The sequence below is a fragment of the Stomoxys calcitrans genome, chromosome 4, assembly GCF_963082655.1.
Source record: "Stomoxys calcitrans chromosome 4, idStoCalc2.1, whole genome shotgun sequence".
In the NCBI taxonomy this organism is placed as follows: Eukaryota; Metazoa; Arthropoda; class Insecta; order Diptera; family Muscidae; genus Stomoxys; species Stomoxys calcitrans.
In genome coordinates, this window is record NC_081555.1 from 97921623 (window position 1) to 97948986 (window position 27364).

At 41.3% G+C, this 27364-nt stretch overlaps 3 protein-coding genes across 3 annotated transcripts in view; 1 reads left to right on the forward strand and 2 right to left on the reverse strand.

The window, feature by feature from the left end:
* Positions 1-27364, forward strand: part of LOC106095989 (uncharacterized) — a 173435-nt gene that overhangs the window by 20997 nt on the left and 125074 nt on the right. The window lies entirely within an intron of this gene.
* LOC106092491 (farnesol dehydrogenase) lies at positions 122-1099 on the reverse strand. The gene is made up of 2 exons (XM_013259375.2): positions 491-1099; positions 122-428 (listed from the first exon to the last, which is right to left on the reverse strand). The coding sequence occupies exons 1-2, from the start codon at positions 1061-1063 to the stop codon at positions 255-257; spliced, it is 747 nt and encodes a 248-aa protein (XP_013114829.2). The 5' UTR covers positions 1064-1099; the 3' UTR covers positions 122-254.
* Positions 24352-25602, reverse strand: LOC106095993 (farnesol dehydrogenase). The gene is made up of 2 exons (XM_013263481.2): positions 24908-25602; positions 24352-24623 (listed from the first exon to the last, which is right to left on the reverse strand). Exons 1-2 carry the CDS (start codon positions 25478-25480, stop codon positions 24453-24455), a joined length of 744 nt encoding a protein of 247 aa, XP_013118935.1. The 5' UTR covers positions 25481-25602; the 3' UTR covers positions 24352-24452.

A 27364-nucleotide genomic window follows, 5' to 3' on the forward strand; every position in this document is an offset into this window, starting at 1 on the left:
CATACAGCATTTTACGTGTGACAATTAAAGTATATAACGGTTGTTTGACACACGCTTTAAACCGCCAACTTTTGCCAGTTTCAATAAAATTGTTCTCTTTTTTTTTCACTACTTAACACAATTGTGCAAAAATATCAAAGAGATTTATTTATCCATCCGAACGTTACTCATGAATATATACAATTTTCGTTTTTATCTTTCTGTTGGCTGTATAAAATAATGTTAGGGCACTTAAAATTTTATAGACTCGTATATTAGGTTGTGTCACCGACTGGACGTATTATCATGTCATGTATTTGAACATGTGGTGGAGTTTGTATGCAATACACTATGGCATCAGCAATATCTTCAGTTTTCAAAATAGGTCCTTCAGCCAGAAAGGAAACATCACTTACAATTTCCGTAAGTACTCCGGCGGGACTTATGCTCTAAGCGAAGAAGTGTTAAAGGATTAGAAAATAAAAATTTCCAAAAAAATACTCATGCTTACCGTCACTTTGATTTTTGTGCCTTCAGTCAAAAAGTCTTGCCTTAAGACTTCTGTCATCGCGGTAAGGGCATGCTTTGCCGGAGCATATATGTGAAATGAAAAACCTGGAGTATGAGGAATTTTATGCCCAGCCAAACTATTCACCAGTATTATATGGCCATCGAAATTATGCTGTTTCATAATGCGAAAAGCCTCACGGGTACACCAGACCACTGCCAATAGATTGGTGTTGACAACCGCATTAATAGCTTGCGAATTATCTGCAGCCAACAAAGAGGACTTGGGACACACACCCGCATTGTTGATGAGAACATGTATTCCTCCAAATGTTCGATCAATCCAAGCAAAGGCCTCTTTAACACTCTCCTCATTGCCCACATCACATTTGTAGGAATGAAAATTTTTGCGATATTGTTCCTCTATCAGGAGCCTTGTTTGATTTTCCATTTTCTCAAGTCGCCTGGCCAAACCCACCACAATCATACCCTTTTCCACCAGAGCTTTACAAGTGGCCGCTCCAATTCCAGCACTGGCTCCTGTAACCACGGCTATTTTATTTTGCCAACGTTCCATTTTGTATGTCTTCGTTGAGAGCACTTTTAAGACTAATTCCAATTCCAATGCAGTCAAGATGCTAAATACCTTCTTTCGTCACTAAGTTTATAGTTTCCATCTTAATGAGCCGTTGCGTGCAACAGTGGCTTAAGTCATTTAACTTTTGAACTAAGATAATTTTTTTTTTAATTTGAAAATATTTTTTATTAATGCTCCTCTATACATGTGAGTGGGTATTAAATGTTTCTTGCATTGATTTGTAAGGGGCGCAAAAATATTTAGGGAGGGTGGTATACTAAGTTTGTCATTTCGTTGGACACGCTTTGGAATATTGGTTGTAGACCCTAAAAATTATTTATTCTGTCTGTCTGTCAGTCTGTTAAGTAAAGTTAGGTCTTCAAAACTTTGCAAAACTATTTTTTCCCATAGATATATGTTCAGAGACAGATATAAACCGATCCCTTAATATTTGCCCCATCTCGCTAAAATTTCATAAGTTCATAAGTTGATATCAAAGGAATAAAGATATCCGCTAGAAATTTTTGCATAGACTCACTAGGCACTCACAATTCAAGAGACAATCATGATTCACAAGGCACTCATGACTCACGAGAAGTTCACAACTCACGAGGCACTCTTGACTCACGAGACGCTCAGGACTCATGAGAAACTCACGACTCAAGAGAAAATCATTCCTCACGAAACACTCACGAGACAACCAAATTGCAAATTTTTACCTATGAACATTCCACTAAGGAACAGGGGCAAACTACTCATATATCAATGAGTGCAGTCTGATTCAAGTTTAAGCTCAATGATAAGGGGCCTCCTCTTTTATTGCTGAGTCCAAACGGCGGTGCGACACCTCTTTGGAGAGAAGTTTTATATGGCATAGTACCTCCCAAATGTTGTCAGGGGAAAACCACCCCTGAAATTTTTTTTTGATGGCCTCGCCGCGATTCGAACCCAGTCGTTTAGCGTCATAGGTGGACATGCTAACCTCTGCGCTACGGTGGCCTGCACGAGACAACCGCGACTCACGAGAAGCTCACGACTCACGAAACACTCATGACTCGCGAGACACCGATGAGAAGCTCACAAGGCCCTCATGACTCACGAAACACTCACGACTCACGAGCACTCACGACTCACGAGCACTCATGACCCTCGAGACACCCATGAGGAGTGCACGAGGCACTCTTGACTCACTAGAAACTCCCCTAGGGGAAATGTGTAGTCAATTGCCCCAAATATACCGGTCCTAAACTGGAGAATTAGTTACCTGTCACAGAACATATCCTACAGGGAATGAAAAGTTTCAATTGTCATAACTTTTAATTCTTAATTATTTATTAAAAAGACGTTTAATTATTGTTAACAATTGCTTATCTGTCAAATGTATTTGCTTACTAATGTTATCTCCCTTAAAAATACTTGCAAATTATACTCATCCTTTTCGAACAGTCCCAGGACCTATCATACGGCGTTAGAATGGTGGTAATTCGTCACCTCAAGCGACAAACCCTTATAAAAGTGATAGGTTTTTTCCAAGTATGGGGACGAGAACTGGGACCGGTCCCTATCACCAGAGGACCTATTCCGTGACAGGTTTGGGACCTGTCCCATTTCCCGTAGGGTCACGTCTCAAGAGGAACTCATGACTCATGAGAAGTTCACGACTCATAATAGACCCACGAGACACTCACGAGAAAATTATGAATCACGAAACACTCACGACCCTTAGGACAACCGCGACTCACAAGACACTCATAACTCACGAAACACTATCGCACTCATGAGAAAGTCACGACTTATAAGACACTCACGAGAAAAGCATGACTCACGAGACAACCACAACTCACGAGACACTCATAACTCACGAGAAGCTCACGACTCACGAGCATGCATGACTCTCAAGACACCGACGAGAAGCTCACGAGTCACTCGCGGCTCACGAGAAACACTCACGAGAAAACCACGACTCACGAAAAAACCACGACTCACGAAAAAACCACGACTCACGAGAAGCTCATGACTCATGAGAAACCCACGAGACACTCAAGAGAAAATCTTGACTCACCAGACAACCACGACTCACGAGACACTCACAACTCACGGCTCACGAGAAGCTCATGACTCACGAGCATGCATGACTCTCGAGACACCGATGAGAAGCTCTCGAGCCACTCATGGCTCACGAGACAGTCACAACTCACAAGCTCTCATGACTCTCGAGACATCGACGAGTAACTCACGAGACAATCATGACTCACGAGGCACTCATGATTCACTAGACACTCACGACTCACAAGGTACTCATGACTTACTACACTTACGAGAAAACCATGATAAGCGAAACACTCACGAGACACTCGCAAGGCACTCATAACTCACGAGGCACTTGCGACTCATGAGGCACTTACGACTCGTGAGGCACTAATGACTCGCGAGGCACTAATGACTCAAAAGGCCTTAATGATGCTCACGTGCCACTCATGGCTCACGAGACAGTCACGACTCACGAGCTCTCATGTCTCTCGAGACATCGACGAGAAACTCACAACAAAATCATGATACACGAAACATTCACGAGACACTAGCAAGGCACTCATAACTCACGACACACTCATGTGGCACTAGCGACTCACGAGGCACTAATGACTCACGAAGCACTAATGACTCACGAGGCACTAATGACTCACGAGTCACTTGCGATTCACGAGGCACACACGACTCACGAGACACTCACGAAAAACTTGCGATCACGCGAAAATCATAACTCACGTAATACACACGACTCCCGAGACACTCACGGTTGAAAAAAAAAATAAAATTTTTTTCTATGCGTCTTACATCACACAGTATTTTAGCGTACGAACATTTAATGTATTAAATGTAAAACAACTGCCCAACAACTTATTTCCTCCTTTCGTTTTTAGGCGTCTATAGACTGAATTTGTTTCTATTTCTTCCATACTTCCCAATAGTGACAGTGTGCCTGAATTCGTGCATTAAAATTCTTGATTGTCCCGACGTTTTGAGGCAAAGTCCGTTTGTCCGTCTGCCGAAATCACGATAGCGGTCGAACGCGTAAAGCTAGCAGTCCGAAATTTTGCACAGATACTTAATATTAATATAGGTCGTTGGCGATGGCAAATGGGCCTTATCGGTTCAGATTTAGATATAGCTCCCATATAAACCGATCCTCCGATTTGACTTCTTGAGTCCCTGATAGCCGCAATGTTTGCCCGATTTGGCTGAAATTTCGCACGTAGTGTTCTATTATGACTTCCAACAACTATATTAAGTACGGTCAATCGGTCTTTAATCTGATATAGCTCCCATATAAACCGATCCTCCGATTAGACTTCTTGAGCCCATGGAAGCCGCAATTTCGATCTAGCCATGTGCGTCCGTCCATCTGTGGAAATCACGATAGCGGTCGAACGCTTTAAGCTAACCGCTTGAAATTTTGTACAGATAATTAGTGTATATGTAGGTCTTTAGGGATTGCAAATGGGCCATATCGGTTCAGATTTAGATATAGCCATATAAATCGATCCCGCGATTTGACTTCTTGAGCCCCTGGAGGCCGCAATTTTTGTCCGATTTGGCTGAAATTTCGAACGTAGTGTTCTGTTATGACTTCCAACATCTATGTTATATACGGTCCAAATCGGTTTATAACCTGATGTAGCTCCCATATAAACCGATCTCCCGATTTGAATTCTTAAACCCTTACAATCCGCAATTTTAGTACGATTTGGCTGAAATTTTGAACATGATGTTCTTTTATGACTTCCAAACCCTTTACCAAGTATAGTCCAAATCGGTTTATAACCTAATATAGCTCCCATATATACCGATCTCCCGATTTAGCTTATTGAGTCTCTGGAAGTCTCAACTTTAATCGGATTTGGCTGAAATTTTGCATATGGTGTTCTGTTACGACTCTAAACAACTACGCCAAGTACGGTTCGAATAGATCTACAACCAGATATAGCTCCCATAGTTTAGCAGGTTAGGTTCCCGAGATTCGGCCCTGCCGAACTTGTCTCGCTTTTACATGTTTTTGTTATTTTTAGCCGTTAGTCGTAATTTTCTCGGGGGTCATGACACACAAAGGCAAAAAAGACAATGTCTTATATAATGCTGGGTGTAGTAAATTGATAACTACAATTAGCTTAACAAGTTTTCATTTAAACAGAGCAATAATTGGTACAAAAAAAATGTAAAAGTTTTAACAAAGTTTCTGATACAATAAATAAATGAAAATTCGCCCATGAACATTTCATTACATGGCAAACTTGTCACATATCCATGAGTGCTGTCCGATTGAAATTTAAGCTCAATGATAAGGGAGCTCCTCTTTTCTATAGCCGAGGCCGAAGGGCATGCCGCAGTGCGACACCTCTTTGGGGAGAAGATTTTACATGACATAGTACCTCGCAAATGTCGCCAGAATTAGGAGGGGATAACCATCGCTGAACATTTTATCTAATTTTCTCGTCAGGATTCGAACTTAGGCATTCAACATCATAGGCGGACATGCTATCCGGTCTCTCTATATCACAATTGGAGAAACCCCCGCAAGAGTGTAACAGCTCCGGCAAGATGAATGTCTTGGCCAAAAGCATTCTAAAGGACAATCATTCTTAGTATCTCATTTTCAGTCTCCTTTGCCTTCCTCATCAACCGCGGCTGCTCCAACATGGGTGGCGCTGTTGAAGAGTCGAAAGGCAGACAAGCTGATGCCAGGTATGCTCCATCGTCCCCCCTAGGCGCAATTTTTATCCGAATGAACTGAAATATTACACAATGACTTCTACAATGTTCAGCATTCATTTATAGCCCGAATCGGTCTATAACTTGATATTGCTCCAATGGCACAACAGTTCTTATTCAATATTCTTTGTTTGCCTAACAAGAGAGGCCCCGTAGCGCAGAGGTTAACATGTCCGCCTATGACGCTGAAAGCCTGGGTTCGTATCCTGGCGAGACCATCAGAAAAATTTTTGCAGCGGTGGTTTTCCCCTCCTAATGCTGGCAACATTCGTGAGGAACAATGCCATGTAAAACTTCTCTCCAAAGAGGTGTCGCTGCGGCACGCCGTTCGGACTCGGCTATAAAAAGGAGGCCCCTTATCATTGAGCTTAAAACTTGAATCGGACTGCACTCATTGATATGTAAGAAGTTTGCCCCTGTTCCTTAGTGGAATGTTCATGGGCAAAATTTGCAAATTTGCATTTGCCTAACAAGAGATACTGCGCATATAACTCAACAAATGCGATCCATGGTGGAGGGTATATAAGATTCGGCCCGGCCGAACTTAGCGCGCTCTTACTTGTTTACCTTTTTAACAAATTTTTCAACAATACCACAGAAGACAAGAATACGGCATTCGTGGCAACCCTATAATCAGTAGCATCGCTCAGAAAAGGGTGAGGTATCGGGAGAATTACGTAGGTATCGGAATGAATTACGGAAGTTTTTACAAAGAATCAAACATTAAACCAATTGCTTTGGTGCAGACTTTTCGTTCTCCAGAGACTAAGAAAGAATTCTGGTTACGGGTACAGATAGTGTGCTTGGGATACTGAAGAAAACATTTTACCCAGGTGCTAGTGTCCGACGATGGCGACGAAGAGGATACCGTAGAATCAATCCCTGACGATGGTATAGAATGTTTATCCCCTAGTCAGAATGAGCTGCAAGTAGCAGACTGAAGAACAACAAGGCACCAGTAGCCTATGGGTTGCCCGGTGAACCTATTAGGACTGGAAGTGCATAAATTAAATAAATTATAGAAAATACCCGAGAAGGTTAGGTTAGGTTGAAAAGAGGGAGCAGATATTAATCCGCCCCATGCCACTATGGACATACACCTAAATACCCGAGAAGGACTGGTCAATTCTCACCATCTCTTCGTTGATTACAAAGCCGCGTTTGATAGCCCTGTCTGAGTTTGGTATTAAAAGGACTCTGCAGGATGAGACTTGCTGATACACATTCCTCAGTGAGAAGAGAAAAGAATCTCTTCGAACCATTCAATACCAAACCAGGTTTCACACAAGGAGACAGCTTTTGGTATGATCTCTTTAATATCCTGCTGGAGAAAATTATACCAAATGCTGATGTGAATAGATATGGCACATCACCCACAAGAACACATGCTACTTGTCAATGCCGACGATATTGATATCATAGGTTGGTCACCGGAAGTAGTAACTGCAGCCTTTGAAAGAATCGAAAGAGAGTCAGTGAAAATGGGGCTGCCAGGAAATGGAGATAAGACGACATGGATGGTTTCAGCTCCCAAAATGTCTTGTACACCCGAACAGATTAAAAAAATTGAGAAATTTGGGAACCACAACTTTGAGATTGTCAGTAACTTTATCTACCTCGGCACCCCGTAACCAAAACGAGTGACACCAATTTTGAAATAAAACGAAGAATAATACTTGCAATTCGATGCTTCTTTGGTTTAAGCGAGCCGTTTAGAAACAAGACCCTCTCTCGACAGATGAAGATTACACCATAGGAGACACTGAGACTACCCGTGTTGTTATATGGTTCCGAGGCATGGGTACTTTTGAAAGCAGACGAGGCAGTGCTTGAGAGAAATATTCTCCGTAAAATCTCTAGATATATGAAGATTACACTATACAAGACTCTGAGACTACCCGTGTTGTTATATGGTTCCGAAACATGGGTACTTGTGAAAGCAGACGAGGCAGTGGAGTGTTTGAGAGAAAGATTCTTCGTTAAATCTCTATATATTAAGATTACTCTATACAAGACTCTGAGACTACCCGTGTTGTTATATAGTTCCGAGACATGGGTACTTGTGAAAGCATACGAGGCAGTCTTTGGAGTGTTTAAGAGAAAGATTCTTTGTGAAATGTTTGGACCAGTTTCCACTGACGAAAAGCATCGGAGTCGTATGAACCACGAACTGTATGAGCTTTTGACGGCGTCTGCATAGTTGTATAAACGTATACAAATACAACGGTTGCGTTGGCTAGATCATGTTGGCAGAATGAATGAAGAAGCTCCAGCGAAGAAGTCTTTGAAGGCGATCACTATGGTACACGCAAAACGGGATGAAGCAAGATAGAAAGACCAAGTGGTGAAATACATCTCAAAGATTAGAGAGGAAGCGCAGAAGATTGAGGCGCTTGAAAACCTAGTCTTAGCTTGACTAATAGGACAAATGTTTTGTCATATTGCTGGTGGGTATAAACAAGTACACTAAGTTCATTTGTGTACATTTTTTTGCAGTATCCATGGTGATGGGTTCCCAAGACTCGTCCCAGTTGAACTTGTTGATCAATTGAGTTAGGTAGTTTTGGCATACGACGTCAAATATTCAACAGATACAACTTGAGAAACTAAGGCATATTAATTAATAATGATGTCGTGCCAACTGAAGATATTCTTTAAAATATTTATTTATTGTTTGTTGTACAAATGGATTAAAAATAATGAAAACATACTAAAATAAATATTGAATTGCTTTTGAGAGTTTGCACAGCTTTATGCTCCAAATATTTGCACAACTTTCGAAAACTATTTCCAATTGGCAAATTGTTGATGTTTTGCAAATTTAAAGAACAGGGGCAAACTTCTCACATATCAATGAGTACTGTTCGATTAAAGTTTAAGCTCAATGATAAAGTGCCTCCTTTTTATAGCCGAGTCCGAACGGTGTGCCGCAGTGCGACACCTCCTTGTGGGGAAGTATTTACATGCCATTTGTATGCCAAAAATGTTATACATACTACCGAAGGAAGGGGGGATATTCATTTTTATACCCTCCACCATAAAGTGGGCCCCAGATTCTTGATCGTCATGGCATTTTAAATCGACCTTGCTATGTCCGTCCGTCCGTCTGTCTTTCGAAAGTACGCTAACTTCAAAGAAGTAAAGCTTACCGCTTGAAATTTTGCACAAATATTTCTTATCAGTGTAGGTCAGTTGGGATTGTAAATGGGCCATATCGGTCCATGCTTTGACATAGCTGCCTATAAACCGATCTTGGATCTTGACTTCTTGACCCACTTCTTGACTTCTTGACCCACAATTCGTTTTTGTTATGATTTTCAACAACTGTGCTAAGTATGGTTGAACTCAGTCCACAACCTGAAATAGTTGTTCTATAACCCGATCTGGGGTCTTAACTTCTTGAGCCTCCAGAGTACGCAATTCCTATCCGATTTAGTTGAAAATTTGCACGACGTGTTTCGTTACGACATCCAACCACTGTGCTAAGCATGGTTCATATCGGCCTGATAACCTGACATAGCTGCCATGTAAACCAATCTTGAATCTTGACTTCTTGAGCCACTACAGGGCGCAATTATTGTCCGATTTGGCAGAAATTTTGAATGACGTATTTGTTATGACTTCAAAAAACTGTGCCAAATATGGTTGAAATATGTCTATAACCTGATATAGCTGTTATACAAACCGATATGGGATATTGACTTCTTGAGCCTCTAGAGCCTCCAATTTGGCTGATATTTTGTACAACGGCTTTTCCCATTACCTAGGGCGCCCCGGTAGCCGAGTTGGTTGCGTGCTAGGATTAGCAGTGGGTTAGATTCCCGCCAAGACCCCTGACCCCTTGGTCTGTTGCTACTGTGGTATCACAATCAACTGAAAATTGTCTAAGCGAGTCTGTAAAGGACTGCCACTCTTACCTTTCCCATGTCCTTCAATATACGTTTCAAATATTATCTGAATCGGTCTATAGCCTGTTACAGCTCCGCTATAAACCGATCTCCCTATTTTACATTTTGAGCCCCTAAAGGGCGCAATTCTTATTCGATTTGATTGAAATGACAATGACTTCTACTATGGTCTCCAACATTCAATTCAATTATGGTCAGAATAGGACCATAACCTTAATATAGCTCCAATATCATAGCAATTGCTTCTTTTAGCCTTTGTTTGCCTAAAAAGAGTTACCGGAAAAAGAAGTCCACAAATGCGATCTATGGTGGAGGGTATATAATATTCGACCGGGCCGAACTTACCACGCATTAACTTGTCTTGTCACTCCGTTTGCAACACATCGAAATATCCATTTGCGACCCTGTTAAGTATACACGAGAATATTCTTGTCGTCGTGAAAATCCGAAAACGATCTAACTATGTCTGTCCGTCCGACTGTCTGTTGAAATCACGCTATAGTCTTTAAAAATAGAGATATGGAGCTGAAACTTTGCACAGATTCTTTTTTTGTCCATGCTAAGGTCCAAGGCAGGTTAAGTTCGAAGAGGGCTACATTGGACTATATCTTGATTTAGCCCCCATTTAGACCGATCCGCCGATTTAATGTCTTTGGCTCATAAAAACCACATTTACTCTCCGTTTTTGCTGAAATATGGGAGAGTGAGTTAGGTTAGGTCACTCCACATTCTTCTTCAATTTGGGTCCGATCGGTTCAGATTTGGATATAGCTGCCATATAGACCGATCTCTCGATTTAAGGTCTTGGGCGCCTTAATGGCGCGTTTATTGTCCGATTTCGCCGAAATTTGAGACAGCTGAGCCCTTGGACATCCTTCTTCAATTTGGCCCAGATCGGTCCAAATTTGGATAAAGCTGCCATATAGACCGATCTCTCGATTTAAGGTTTTGGGCCCATAAAAGGCGCATTTATTGTCCGATGTCATCGAAAGTTGGAACAGTGAGTTTTGCTAGAGCCTTCATTACCCTTCCTCAATTTGGTCCAGATCAATCCAGATTTGAATTTATCTGCCATATAGACCGATCTCTCGATTTAAGGCCCTTATATCCGTTTTCGTCAAAATTCGCGACAGAAAGTTGTGTTAGACCCTTCAACATCCCTGATCAATTTGGTTCAGATCGGTTCAGATTTGGATATAGCTGCCACATAGATCGATCTCTCGATTTAAAGTCTTGGCCCCATAAAACACGCATTTATAATTCGATTTCGCTGAAATTTGACACAGTGACATATGTTAGGCTTTTCGACATCCGTGTCGTATATGATTCAGATCGGTCTGTATTTGGATATGAGCGTGGAATACTAAATTTGCCAGGAAGATGGCAAAAGGTTATCGACCAAAATGGCAATTATACATTTGATTAAAGTTCATTCTAAGTTTTATTAAAAATGCATTTACTTTCTTTTAAAAAATCCGCAATTACTTTTTGGGCAACCCAATACCATAAAGACCAATATTTTGTTCTACAAAACTGAACAATGACTTGTACTTATTAGACCATTCAATGCCCGTGCCAAATCGGACCATATTTCGATATAGCTGCTATGGGGGCATTATCTATGCATTTGTCACCGTATTATGACAAAAGGCGGTTTACATATATACCCGAGATGGTGGGTATCCAAAGTTCGGCCCTGCCAAACTTAACTCCTTTTTACTTGTTTCAAACGGCATAGTTCCTCACAAATGTCGCCAGCATTAGGAGGGGATAATCAGCGCTGAAAATGTTTTCTGATGTTCTCACTAGGATATGAAACCAGGCGTTGAGCGTCATAGGCGGACATGCTAACCTCTGTGTTATGGTGGGCTCCATTTTCATATTTACTTGCAGTAGAGTTTTGAGCTAACAAAAAAATGCACAATGCAACAACTCTTCTATGAAGGGGGTATACTCATTTCTTTATTCCGTTTGTAACACATCGAAATATACACCTATGATCCGATGATTATGTGTATCGGGTAATGTGCAGTTTTTATCTGATTTGGCTGAAATTTTGAACAGTGGCATCTATGATATCCAACATTCAAACATTTTATCTGATATAGCTGCAATGGAATGGCAATATTTGTCTAGTACCCTTTAATTGCCTATAAAGAGATACCGGGCAAAGAACATTACAAATGAGATCTGTGGTAGAGGGTATATAAGATTCGGCCCAACCGAACTTGATACGCTTTTACTTGTTTCTATTTGTTTGCTTTGCCATAAATTGCACCTCTTGCTATGACCTGTATTTGTGATAGTATCGTCGGTATCTTATCATTTTATCATTGTGTACGATGACTTGCAATATTTCGCCGTATAATTTTTGCCAATGTATGGTGTCTTCCATTATTCATACGTGCAAAGTCTAAAACCAGTTATAGCTCCCATATAAACTGATCTCCCAATTTTATTTCTTGCATCCCTATAGGGCATATAGGGCAATTCCTATCCGATTTGCCTGAAAATTTGCACAACGACTTCCGCTAAGATCACCAACATTCCCAATAAGTATAGCCCTAATCGGTTCATAATCGGCTGTAGCTCCAATAGCATACTAATTATCATCCCGGCACGGGATAGCTGTGACAGCACACATTCTCGAACATTGAGATCCGATCTGTGTGGTGTTCATTGCTGTCGCGAGAAGATTACATGCAAACAACCGGGCGCGTTCACAGGTTGCGGATAGTGGAATGCCCCATATGGAGTAGCTGCAACGGCAATTGCGGACAATCAGAGGTATTAAGCGGAGAGTCTCTGTGAGAGGTCGGGCGGCACCAGCTCTTGCACAAATACTGAGTGCCTATGATGCTCGATATGACAAGGCGTGTTAATGGCGCCTTTAAATAACCAATGGTAACCCTGTTCCTGCGGCGATCGGTCCTTTTGGACCAGAACGAGCTTGGCTACAACAACAACTTATTAACATTTCCCTCTGTTTGCCTTTAAAGAGATACAGTGCAAAAAACTTGACAAATGTGTTCCATGGCGGAACGTTTATAAGATTCGGTGCGGCTGGTTTCTCTGATGTTTTCGCCAGAATTCGAACCAGGACGTCCAGTGTCATAGGCGGATATGGTAACCTCTGCGCTACGGTGGATTCCAATTTGCAACACATCGAAGATCTATTTTATGCCCTAATAAAAGACAATCTAGCCATGCCTGTCCGTCCGTCGGTCTGTTGAAATCATTCTATAGCTTCTAAAAATTCAAATATTGAGCTTCAACTTTGCACAGATCATTTGTTTAACAGCCTGGCTAAGTACAAAAATGTCTATATCGAACTATACCTTGATATAGATCCCCCCGCATATAGACCGATCTTGGACGGCATCACCCTGCAGCTGTCGAAAGAAGAGAAGTATCTTTGGCTTTGTCCTCGATGCGAAGCTGTCCTGTGAGAGGTAGAAAGAGGAAAGATGCCGTAAGGCACAGTGCGCTTTTTACTCCTGCAGGAGGATGTGAGGTATGAAGCCATTGTGAGGCCAGTAGTGACCTATGTGGCACTGGCATGGTGAAAGATCGTGGATGAGAGGTCTTGTACAAGGGAGCTGGCCTGCGTTGGAGTCACAGGGGCACTGAGATCCGCACGGCTGGCAAATCTGGAGGCGATGCTGGATATGCAGCCGATTGAGGCCAACATTCGGTACGCCGCCGTCAAGGTCACACTTAGCCTGATGCAGCTCGGAATGCTATGGGAAGACAGGTGCGGCCACAGTTCCATTCTGGATGCCATTGATGGGGAGGGTCTCCGACATTCTGGCACCGTTTCCGATTGGGACTAGGAAATACAGGATTTAGTTTTGCGGGGAGGATCTCCGACATTCTGGCACCATTTTCGATTGGGACTAGGACATACAGGATTTATTTTTGCGGAAGAGGAATGGAAGGCGAATGCTGTGTTTGAGAGGGATTAGACATCGTTCTTCATTGATGGTTATAAGATAGTGTCTGGGACTGGATTGGGGGTCCGCTATCGACATCGATATGTCTCTGAGAATACTGGACGAGAGTGCGGTCAGTTAGGCAGAGACCAGTGCCATTACTGTAGCCGCAAGAGAAATTCTGATGAATTCGGACCCTCAAAACTCAGGATTTATGTGGAGGGTATGATGGTGCTTAAGGCTTTGAGTCTGAGGATGGTGAGGTCGGGGTATATGGCGGTTTGCTTGGAGTCCCTGGATAGGCTCCGCGTCCACGATGTGATGCTGATATGTGTTCCCGTACTTGAATGGCTTCCAGAGAAAAAAGTGGCAGACGAATGGCTCCAGTCATGAGATGAGATGACCGATTGGTGGCGACATGGGACTCAGCCGGTGGTTGCAGGACAGCTAAGGCGCTGTGGCCTGTCTACGAACGGAGGAGGACCAAGGAGTTACTGGTATTCGATAAAAGGTCGCTGACTACATTGATAGCGGTCATATCCGGTCCCTGTACCATAAGCCGCATGGGAATACCGAACAGGAGTTTTCTTGATGAAGATGAGATGGAGTCAGTCATTGAATGGGTGGTCTACTTCGATGCACTCAACATCGATATGTCTACAATAGATACGGTCTATCAGACAGAGGTCGGTGCCATAGCAGTGGCCGCAAGAGAAATTCTGGTAAGGGATCTACCGCTGTCAAAACTCAGGATTTATTTGGACAGTATGGAGGTCTTGCGTTCGAGGGCAGTGAAGCCGAGGTGTGGCGAATTGTTTGGAGTTCCTGGATGGGCCCTGAGTCCACGATGTGACACTGATATATCTTCCCCGACATTAGGGGTTTCCAGGGAATGAAGGGGCGAATGATTGCGACAGGAGGGGTTCATTTGCGTCGGGCGTACCAGTCACCGGTCTTTCTCACGTCCATTTACCAAGGTTCTGAACATAGTAGAAGAGATGGCAAGAGCAGGGTCAGTGGCCAGATGGGACTCAGCGGGTTGTTGCTGGAGCGCTAAGACGCTCTATCCTGTCCTCGAACGGAGGAGGACGAAGGAGTTACTGGCGCTTGATAAGAGTGATCTTGCGAACATTCCCCTGTGATGTCTACTGAGATTTGTGGACGCGACGGGATGTTTCCGACGGAGGGTGCGATAAGATCCGGCGAAGGTACATACGTGCTTTCGTGAGGAACAGGCGTTTCTCCTACTGCTCTGCTTCTCCATTTTGTTGTTGCTTTTATTAGTAGCTGAGCACATTGACAGGGCTCATTACCGGGTACTGTGCCATTGGCCGCATGGGAATATCGCGCAGGGGAGGAAATTATCGGGCTTTTGCTCTGTTTATGCTCGGGTCTGCAGTGATGCAGGATCTCCTTTCTGGGATGGCGGTTCATCTGCGATCTGGGTGATCTTGCGAACGTACCTCTGGGAGGTTTCCTGATATTTCGGGACACGACGGAATGGTTCCGATGGAGGGTGCGATAAGATCCGGCAAAGGTACATACGTGTTGCGTGAGGGATAGGCGTTTCTACTTACGCTCTGCTTTTCCATTCCTACTGTTGCTTTTATTCATGTGTAACTTCTGGATAAGGTCCAAGGGCTCAAATCTTCTTTCTTTTCTCTCTCTTTCTTTCTAAGGTATCACAATGGGCCAATTTGGCCTCCGAGAGAACTCACCTAACCTAATATAACCCCCCCCCCATATAGACCGATCTTCCGATTTAAGGTCTTGAGCACATTAAGGGCGTATTTTTTATCAGATTTTTTCGAAACTTTGTACAGATATTTTCGTTTAGCCACTCGACATCCTTCTTGAGTGTAGTTTAATTTGGTTTGAATGCAGATATAGTTGTCATGTATAAAGATCTCCCTATTTAAGATCTTGTGACCCGATTTGGGGTCTAAGGCCCGTAAAAGCAATATTTATTATTCAATTTCGATCAAATTTTGGACAGGGTCAGGACAGGGACAGGGACAGTTGTGTAAGGCTCCACGACTACCAGCACGGTTTGGTCCAATTTGGTCCAGTTGCTATATAGACCAATCTCCCAATGTTAGGTTTTGGAACCATAGAAAGCACATATATTATCCGATTCCGCTCAAAATTTAGAACAGTGAATAGTATTAGACCCCTCGACAACCTTAACGAGTATGGTGCAGATCAGTCCATCTTTCGTTCTAATCTTAGTTTCTTAGTCATTTTGTATTATTTTAATTTCATAGAAATTTTGCATGTATAGAAGGTTGAAGAGATGAATGTGGTCTATATTGAAAGCCTGATCTCCACCTGTATCTCTCCCTGCATTAAAGAATACCACATGTTTCTCAAAGCCTAAAAGTCAGCCTCTAGAAAACGTCTAGAACACTTTGTATTGATCAGATCGCACGGTGTGGACTTATTTCCACCTATTTGCTGTTTGGACCACTGTGTCCCGTTCTATGGGATATTTTGTTACTTGCGCACGAGTAACAGAAATGACTGATGTGCTCACAAATACAAGTTTAATATTTTGAAATGAATATTATTATCTAAACAGACTAATTTTAATAAATTATTCAAGTCACATTTTCTCTTATAGATTTCTTTAGCTTAAATGATCTGCTATTTATAGAGTGTTTTTTTTTTATTCGATGTTATTTTAGTCGCATTTTGAAACTGTAGATCATCATTAAGTTCTCGTTAACCAATTCCATGGCAGCCGGTTCTGCGTATCGGATTTACCCGATGGAACCCTTCATCGGCCAGGGGCTGCTGCTTCAGTGTACGTGCTCAAAGCTTTTTTTCGTCATGGGGGAGTCACATCCTGGTGTGCCTTTTCAGCACGCTTCTGGTCCGTGCAAGGATTGAAGAGAACTCCGGACCCTCAAATTATTTTTCGCTTCATGGCAAAATGTTTGTTTAACCATGACTCGTGAGTGTTTCGTTAGTGTCTCGTGAATCTTGATTTTCGCGGGAATCATGCTTAAACGTGAGTCGACACGTTTTGTTTTTATGGGGCTAGTAGAGAGATTGGGCTATACAACGTGTCCATACCGCCAAATGGCACTTGTGTCGCACTTAATGGCCTAGTTTACAGGCTCAACATTAGTGATCTATTGTCTGACCATTGGAAGGATCTCCGCTGGATACACACTGCAGTGATTTGTTAAATCTTCAGAGTGCACCCCAAAGCCCACCTGATCGTCTAATAGTTTGGAACCATCCATATAGAAGTCTATGTAACTTCTATTACCAGGGATATCGTTGTTCCAATCGGTTCTATCAGGAATAGTGGTATAGTACTTTTTAGCAAAAAAGGGCTCAGGCTTTGTGTAACCTACACTGCCTAGAACGTCGGGCATTGTATCGAGGAAGACACAGTGTTCTTAGCCGCCGCATTACCAAAGAGAAATCTATCTTAGTCTCATAGCAGTGGTCGCAGCAATTTGTCTAGACACAACGTCCAGAGGCCTTAGGTTTAGCATTGAATTCAGTGTATCAGATAATGATGTCCTCAGTGCGGCCATGATTTGAATTCAGCTAAGTATTGAACTATGGGTGGACTTTTGAAGTGCCGGTCTCCAGACCACAACATCATATACCATCATAAATCTGGCAACTGCAGCTTAAATGCTGTTTAAACCCCATAACCTCTGCCAATGGCTCGCTGACAGGTGTTTATGGGGCAAGAGTTACTTCTCTTGCCCTTTCCAAAATGTTAGATTTGAAGTTCAATTTCCTGGTATTTTGTGCTTTCATCAAATGATACTTTCTCTCCTCCCAAGGGTGCTACTTTCCGATGGAAGTATTTTCTGCTGAAAAGAAGAACATCCGTCTTAGACGGATTTAAGTCTAGACTACTTTCGGTAGCCCACGTCGCTGTTCGAGCATATCTCCCTAAGCCATGGGGCCAGTCTGTCGGACACAGCTTGTAATTCAACCGATGATACATTATCAGGGCCTGACGTCTTAAAGGAGTCGAAACTTTTTATCGCCCAAAGAACTTTTGACCCATACACAATTTCCCGGAAAACCTCCTACGAATGCATGTCAGTGAAGAGTTTCCCGGGAAATGTGTTTTAACAAATAGTTCTAGTGTTTCCCCGCTAGACACCGTAATAGGTCTCGAGGATAGGATCTTCCTTAGCCTAGAAGCCTCAGATGGTTGTGTGCGGAAGTTTACCCCAATCCACTTTCTAGTGTTTAGCCGAGGAACCACTTCTGCAGTACTTTCTCATTCTCTTTCGCTGATATCCTCTGATACAATGGTATGGTGTATGTCCATAGTGGCATGGGACGGATTAATATCTGCACCCTCTTTTCAACCTAACCTATTTATTTAGGCTGTCTTCTATTGAATTTTCAGTGCTTAGCGACGAAAGAGGAAAACCATAGACTACCCTTTGTAAGAATACAAGCTCTGTGTCTCCCATTCCCCGTACTCCTTACTAGTTTAAATGCAGTAATTCTTTGTGCACGAACTATTCCTTCCCCCACCTACAGATTCTGGATAAGAACCAAGTCAAATCCAAATGCCATCAGAAGGATCTTTAGTGCCGCCGAAGACTCCTAAGAACAGTGGAGATTTATCTGTAGAAACCAGACCATAGTCAGGATTTTGAATTTCCAGCACTGTTGCATTAGCCTCGGCTTCCGCCGGGAGTTCATCCTCATAACATTCGTTAGATCTTATCCTGATTAGTTTCCTTACTCATCAAGAACCAGTTGAGAAAGTAGTGGAACCATTCTTCCTCAGGACACTTAATACTTGCTCTGTGGACGATTCCTCCATATATGCTTCACTAGCTGCTGTTGTCGAAGTACCGTTTGAGTTCCAACCACATGACTCACCCACAAAGGTCTTTTCGCGTTTCGTATCAACGCCCTGGTGATCATCGCAACATTCGATATTATCGATAGTTTTAGTAATAAATATCGATAGTATCGACACTATCGTTAATTTCCTATCGCCAATATTTCAAACGAAAATGAGAAGTACAAATCAGGAGATCGATTTATCCCGAAGCAATATCAATGCCATACCAAAGAAAAACAAAGTCATGAGAGAAATCATTGAACAATATGTTAGCCTATTCGGATGAAAATTGTGCCCTCTATTGGCGCAATATATCAGATTGCTTATTTTTGTTTAATTTTGCAAAATTTGGAAAAATATCAATCGATATTCAGTCAAAAAACTAATTATCGATAGTGCCATCGATATTTTGTCAGCTCTAGTTTGTGGGGTGTTTTGGGGAAGGGGTAGACCCCCAGAAAATTGGTTCCGAAAGTGGGTATTAATTTCGAACTATTCTCCCCAATACCATTCATTTGAGCTCTACATTGACGTGGTTGGTAAATATGCCCGATTTCGATATGTTTTGTGTAGTGGGGTGGTCCCCCAAACACTTAGCCCTGAAAATATATCAGCATCGTGCTCTACTCTCAAATATCATTTATTTGAACTTCATATTGCCATTGGTCAAGAAAATTGGAAATCAAATTCCTTTTCCAATCTCAAACACCTTTCATTTAAACCCCTTATTGCAAAAGTCAGCACGTATGTCTGGGCCCTAAAAACTATCAACATCGAGATCTACTCCCTTTAACACTCAAATTGTCATGGTGAGTAAATACGTCCTATTTGGGGGTTGTTATGGTCATGGGACGTCCCCTAGATAGTTGGTCCCGTTGATATCGGATTCGTGGTCTACTCTCAAATATCTTTCATTTGAGCCCCATATTTCCATAGTCGGCAATCATGACCGGTTTGGGAAGTGTTTTGGGGGATGGGGCGGCCGTTTGATGACATGCCTCTTAAAATATATATCAGATTCGCCTCTTAAAATATATATCGGATATTACAGCCCCATATTGGAATGGTCAGAAAATACGTCCTATATGGGTGGTATTATGGGGGTGGGGTGGCCTCATAGATACTTTTTCCTGAATATTCATATCAAATTCATGCTTTACTCCCAATAACCTTTCATTTGAGCCTCATATTGCTATGATCGTAAATTTGTTCTCCATGGGGGGTGTTTTTGGGAGGGGCCGTCCCCCTAACACACATTTGGACGCCAGATTCGTATTCTACACTCAAATACCTTTTATTTAAGCCTCATATTTCCATGGTCATTAAATAAGTCCTGTTTGGAGGGTGTTTTGGGAAAAGGGTGGATCTCCACAAACTTGATTCCACATTTGGATATCAGATTCGTATTGTACTCGCAAAAACCTTTTATTTGAGTCCCATATTACCAGGGTCTGTAAATATGTCCGATTTAGGGGTGTTTTGAGGTTGGAGTAGTCCCCTAACACTTCTCGTGTTCAACTCTAAAATACCTTTTATTTAAGCCCCATATTGCAATGATTAGCAAATACGTCCTATTCTCAAAAACCTTTCATTTGAGCCTCATATTGCTGTGGTCGCAAAACTTTTCCTCTTTGGGGGGTGTTTTGGTGGAAGGACGGCCCTCCAAACACTTGGTCCGACATTTTGATATCAAGTTCGTGTTCTACTCTCAAATACCATTTATTCGAGTCCCATATTGCCATGGTCGATAAATATGTCTGATTTAGGGATGTTTTGGAGGCTGGGATGGTCCCCCAAATATTTGGTCCCATATTTTGATATCAGATTCGTATTCTACTCTCAAATACCTTTCACTTGAGTTCCATATTATTGTGATTGGTCTTAATATATATTTGGTGGGTTTTGGGGGCGGTACCTCATCCGAAATTGTGATACCATCCGGTACCCCATACGAAATTTTGATACCATATTTTTATTTTTAGGTTACTATAAGAGAGCACACAAAATTTCGCTCAAATCGCACCACCCATTACCAAGATCTGGCGTTTTTTGAAAATTAGGTTTAAGGGGAGGGTCCGCTCCCCCTTCAGACATCAAACAAATGTAGTACCCTATTTACACCACGGGATCATTATCCACCATCATTGAAAATGTCATGAAAATCGGTTCAGCCGACAAACAAACAAAAAATGAATTTTTTATATAAGAATAATTCTGTGCATATCATTGTCATAAAAATCTACCCCTCGTAGCAGGGGGATTTTCATTGTCCTGCATTTCACCAGAGTTTATAGATGTGGTCGATGACAAGTGTTAAGCAACAACTTATGAGTCGTCTCCTGATATCCCAACCACACCACTTCTTTATACCTTCATCTTAGACTTGTTGAATCCACAGGCTACAACTCCTTCATACTTGTTTAGGTCTGCGAGAGAGCCAGAGTTTAGAATGAATACTGCATGCTCTAAATTCTACTAAGAACTGGCGACCAAGCAGATAATTTGTCACCCAGCGTTTCAGGCCTGGCTGGAGGGACGTATTGGCCACGTCCTCAAATATTTTGGCATGACTGACTGTGTCAAATGCTTTCAATAGGTTCAATGCCGCAAGGACTGTCCTTAAACATGGCCAAGGCTGATTGAAGCCACGGCAAATAGGTGCGGTGATGGCATGCAAAGTAGTTGCTGTTCTATACAATCTTCGAAATCCATGCTGATGCTCGACAAGGCTCGGGAGGAGTTGTCCCTCAAGCGTTTTGGCTATTGGTGAGAGAAGGGAGATGGGTGGCTACAACTCCCCCTTCCCCGGGACCTTTCCAAGCTTCAGTAACGAGATCACTCTGCCCATCTTCCAGGCATCATGTACTAAAGAGTGCTCAAAGACAGGTTGAGTACAGTTGTATGGTACTCGACTCCAGGTAGATCCAGATTTTTCAGTATCGGTGTAGGGATTCGGCACCTTGGATTACTCTGCGCCACAAACGACATTCGTAACTTCGTCCACGGTGAATTTTGAAGGCTCGGAGGCCACCAAGCGTTTTTGCTGCGAATGAAGACAGTTTTAGTACTGACTACGTCTTTTCACACTAACAACTGTCAAAATGCACCATAAAAAATGGTGATGCGAACACATTCCGTACAAATGATACGGAGATCAGTGAGCGAAATAGTAGCGACATGTCGCTGCATCAGGATAAATTTCGCACAATTTTAATTGCAAATGCAATTAAATGCAGACGAAATGGGCCGAATCAACTCTGCTGCTTACTGTTGTCTTTGTTGTGTGTTGTTTTTTGACTTTTGTTTATGTTCTGACAAAGAAGAGAATCCGTCGTATTTCGCCGCAGTGCGACACCTCTTTTGAGGAGTAGCTTTTACATGGCATAGTGCCACCCAAATGTCGCCAGCATTAGCAGGGGATAACCACTGCTGAAAATTTTATGATGGTCTCCAGGATTCGAACCCAGACTTTCAGCGTCATGGGCATTTTCGGTGTGAATGAAGTCAGTACTAGCCTTTACAAAAAAAATGGTGGCGAAGTAAGGCAACACATTCCGTAGAAGTGGTACTAAGTTCTATGAGCATAATGGCTGCGACAACACAGATTTCGCTTCAATTATTTGCAAAGGTAAATAATCGCTCACGAAACGGGCAGAAAACAACTCTGCTTCACTGCTGTCATCATTGTTGGGTGTTGTTGTTTAACTTTTGGTTGTATTTTGGCAAAGAATAGAGTCTGTCGGATTCCGAAATGATTTAATAGGCATTTTGGCTGCAAAAGAAGTCAGTACTAGGCTCAAGGCGAAACAATTAAAGGTGGTCTCATTTGTACAACAACCTCAACAACCTCTTTGTTCAAAATGTTGCCATAAAAAATAATATGGCATCAAACAATTTATCGGCTGCTTGCGAGCATGTATGTTTTTGTAATATCAACCAAACCCACCCCTTCGCAATTATTATACAATGAAACACAAAACAATTTAAAAAGAGACAAATGCAGAATTTGTTGCCAAAAATAATTGGATTTTGCAGTATTTTCACTGTTATAAGTTTAATAAGCACAACTTTCCAAAAGTCTTTGTCAGCATCTTCCACTTTTATCCAAATATTGTTGTTGTAATTGCAAGACCAAAGGTGCAACACATTCTTTCACAAACCTTATTATTTCGTATAAATTGATTGAGTTGCATGTTGTAAACGAAATATCTATTTTTCTTTCGAGTGTATTTACTTATATTAAAAAAATACTTTCTTATTTATGCATTCACAAACACTTTATTTTTTCCAACCAGAATAAATACACTAACAGACACTCAGTTACAATTAGAAGTTTGGCGATCGCGTTTATTTTGCGTAAGAAAATGACTTGTCGCACAGCGACTGTGGTTGTGCTCTCAATGGGCGTCCCGAAATGTAAATTTTCCCTAGATGAAAAAACAAGTTATGATGAAACGAACACATTTCGGCAAATTTTTCAGTTTTTTTTTTTATATGGAGTTTCAACGCGAAAACCGAATATAGTACCGGCCTTAAGTAGTTAACAACAAAGAAAATGTAAACAAAAATCTGTCGTCTTAATAGCGTAAATCCGCCTTGTACTAGGCTATAAGCATGGTGAAACAATTGAAGGTGGTCTCATTTGTACAACAACCACAATTCATATGGTGCAATCCGCCATCTTGTCATCCAGCTGATCGCCGTTTTCAAACAAATTTGTGTGCGTGTGTTTACATGTGCGTACATAAGTTCATTTGCCCAAAGAACTCAGTACCACTCTTGGTACAATTAGAAGATAAAGTCATAAGCCCAGCTGATCAATTTTTTAATTTCAGAGCTGTATCCAAATCCCGCTAGAACGTCAAATTCTTTGTTTGGATTTTAAAGGTTTTTTATATGTTGTTTTTTTCACATTTGTATCGTTTGAATTTATAATTTACAAGTTTATAATCATAACTCTTGTGATCTTGTGTTGTTCGGCAGTTGCCAAAAAGGGGCCCAAATCTGTATCTGTTTCATGGACACCTCACCTCATAAACTCCTCCTAAATCACACATATATACCGACTATAGCAATATGTAGCTCCAATGGTTTTTGGGAATAGTGTATGAATCTGATATCCACTTTCGGGACAAAGAGCTTAGCTGCTCCAATCCACCACCAAATCCAAGAGAATAAAGTAGATCTAACATCCAAACTTAAATGGGCGGACCCATTACCCTATTTTTAAAAACGCCAGATCTCGGAGATGTGTGGGGCGATTTAAGCAAAATTTTGTTTATAATAACTTAAATACAGAAATTTGTATCCTTATTTAGGGTGGGATATCTAGAGGGTCGCCCTACCTCCAAAGCCACCAGCCAAATGGAATATAAACCAATAATGACAATATGGGACTCAAATGAAAGGTATTTGACAACAGAGCACGAATCTGATATATGGGGAAGGCTCGGAGGCCAAGGATAAGACGAATGGTATTTTCAGGCTGCAACTCCTTCAGACTTGTTGAGGTCTCCGAGACAGCCGGAGTTTAGTATGAATGCTGAATGTCTTCGATCGCCATCAGACTCATTCAATCTACCAATCTTCCAGTCGGTGGTTTAGAGATTGGGTTTACAGTCCCTTAGTCTTTCAAGTATGGATTCAGGATCTATGCATTATTTCAAGCGGATATCTTTTTTCGTTCGACTGCAATCGTGATTTTGACCAACGCATATGGTCAGAAATGTCAAGAAGAACACCTTATGGGGTCGCAGATGGGTCTAAAAATATATTTTTTTTACTTAATGTTTGTAAAGATTTAAATTTTATTGTCTACTAAGAACTTTGCTTAACAAATTATTTAAATTTCTAAACATTTTAATATAAAATAAATTATTAGATTTTTTTTGTAATTAGAAACACGTCATACATTGAGTAGGCATTCAAGTAATATTTTCAGGATTTTAGAATTTTTCCCCTACTGGTCGTATCATAAGTTCATGAATTTGAACATGTGGTGGAGTTTGTAGGCAAAAGACAATAGCATCGGCCACATCTTTGCTATCTAGAGCTGGTATGTGGGCTGGATATTCAGTACCAGCAATTTCGGTACGAACTGCACCTGGGCTGACACTCTGCAACAAGAAAAGAGGGAAATAAAAAAATGAAATATTCCATTAAAATTCGTTTGTTTAAATATTTGCTTGAAAATACAATCTAAAAAAAATTTAGCTGTGCAAAATTTCAATTAAATCTAATTTTATTTGAATAATCTCCGCATATCACTGTCAAAACAAAAAATCAAAATTGTCCATGTTCTGTTACTTGTTTTCTGACCATATTCCCGATAAGATTATATATAAAAAAATAATTGTGCTTTTGTTTTTGCCAAATACTCAAACATTTTGTCTCAGCTTACCGTCACTTTGACTTTGGTTCCCTGAGTTATCAGCTCTTGCCTCAAGACCTCTGTCATCGCTGTCATAGCATGTTTTGAGGGTGCATACATATGAAAACCATAGCCTGGGACAACTGGAACCTTATGGCCGGCAACACTGTTCACATTGATGATGTGACCATCAACACTTCGCTTTTTCATACTTTGGAAGGCCTCTCGTGTACACCACACTACACCCATAACATTGGTGTTTACCACATCTTTCATCACTTTTGTATTATCGGCTGCTAACAAAGAGGCTACGGGAGATATGCCAGCATTGTTGATTAGAACATCAATGCCACCGAATTTCTTTTCAATCCAGGCAAAGGCTTCCTTGACATTCGCCTCATCGCCCACATCACATTTGTAGGTATGGAAATTCTTGCGATATTTTTCCTCTATCAGGGGCCTTGTTTGTTCTTCCATTTTCTCCAGGCGTCTAGCCAAACCTATCACTATCATATCCTTCTCGGCTAGAGCTTTGCAGGTGGCAGCCCCAATGCCAGCACTGGATCCGGTAACAACGGCGATTTTTCTATGCCAACGTTCCATGGTTTTTTCTTTCGGCAGGAGAACGTATTTGCTTTCACAACTCTACTTTATGACTGAACATAAAATTTATTTTGTTCCATGTTTTATTTTTAAATGAATTTGCGCTTATTTTGGCATATGAAAACAAGCTTGTTGTTGTTGTTGCTGTTCTTCAATATAGGTTTTATCTTGGAGTGTGTTTTTTTTTTGGTATCTTATCAAAAAATGGTGAATGAAGTATTGGTGGCCCATGGTGTATTTCACAATCAGTGAAACTATGGAAGCTTTTGCATATCTATTCATACTTGACCCAGCTTTTCGGGAATGGATGAGCCATTGTGAATGTCCAAAAAAATGACAAAATAATTTTCTAAATACACTGAAAAAAAAAATATTTGCTATACTTTTAAAGTTATTTGAAATAATATATCTTCTATATCCATATATCTATTCCGCCGGGCCGAATCTTATATACCCTCCACCATGGATCACATTTGTCGAGTTCTTGGCGCGGTATCTCCTTTTAAGGCAAACAAAGAATAATGGATAAAAATTGTTATGCTATTGGAGATATATTAAGTTATAGTCCGATTCATACCATAAGCGAATTGAATGTTGAAGACCTTAGTAGAAGTCATTGTTTAACATTTTAGTCTATTCGGATAAGAATTGCGCCTTGTAGGGCCTCAAGAAGAAGAATCGGGAGATCGGTTTATATGGGAGATGTATCAGGAAAAAGATCGATTAAGATCATATTGGACATTTATATTGAAGGTCATGGAAGAAGTCGTAGTACAAAATTGCAATCCAACCCAAATCGGATAAGAATTGCGCTCCCTAGAGGCTTAAGAAGCCAAGATCCCAGATCGGTTTATATGACAGCTATATCAGGTTATTTACCGATTTGAACCATATATATCGCAGTTGTTGAAAGTCATAACAAAATACTTCAGGCAAAATTTCAACCAATTTGGATAAGAATTGCGCCCTCTAGTGGCGAAAGATGTCAAGACCCTAGATCGGTTTATATGGCAGCTATATCAAGTTATGGACCGATATGAACCATACTTAACACAGTTATTGGAAGCCATAATAAAGAACTTCATGCTGAATTTCAGCCAAATTGGATGAGAATTGCGCCCCCTATAGGCTCAAGAAGTCAAGTTCCAAGATCGGTATATATGGCAGCAATATCCGGTTATGGACCAATTTAAGCTATACTAAGCACATCTGTTGAAAGTCATAACACAACACTTCATGCAAAATTTCCGCGAAATCGGATAAGAATTTCGCCCTCTAGTGGCTCAAGAAGTCAAGACCCAAGATCGGTTTGCATGGCAGCTTTATCAAAATATGGGCCGATTTGAACCATACTCAGCAAAGTTATTGGAAGTCATAACTAACAACTTCATGCAAAATTGCAGCCGAAACGGATAAGAATTGCGCCCCCTATTGGCTCAAGAAGTCAAGACCCAAGATCGGTTTACATGGCAGCTATATCAGGTTATTATATACTACGTGCAAAATTTTAGCCAAATCGGATTAGAATTGCGCCCTCTAGAAGCTCAAGAAGTCAAGACCCAAAATCGGTTTACATGGCAGCTATATCAGGTTATGAACCGATTTACATCGTACTCAGCACGGTTATTGGAAGTCATAACAGAACACTTCATGCAAAATTTCAGCCAAAGTGGATAATAACTGCGCCCTCTAGAAGCTCAAGAAGTCAAGACCTAAAATCGGTTTATATGTCAGCTATAACAAAACATGGACCGATTTGGCCCATTTAAAATTCTAACCGACCTACACTTATAAGAAGTATTTGTGCAAAATTTCAAGCGTCTAGCTTTACTCCTTCGAAAGTTAGCGTGCTTTCGACAGACGGACGGATGGACAGACGGACGG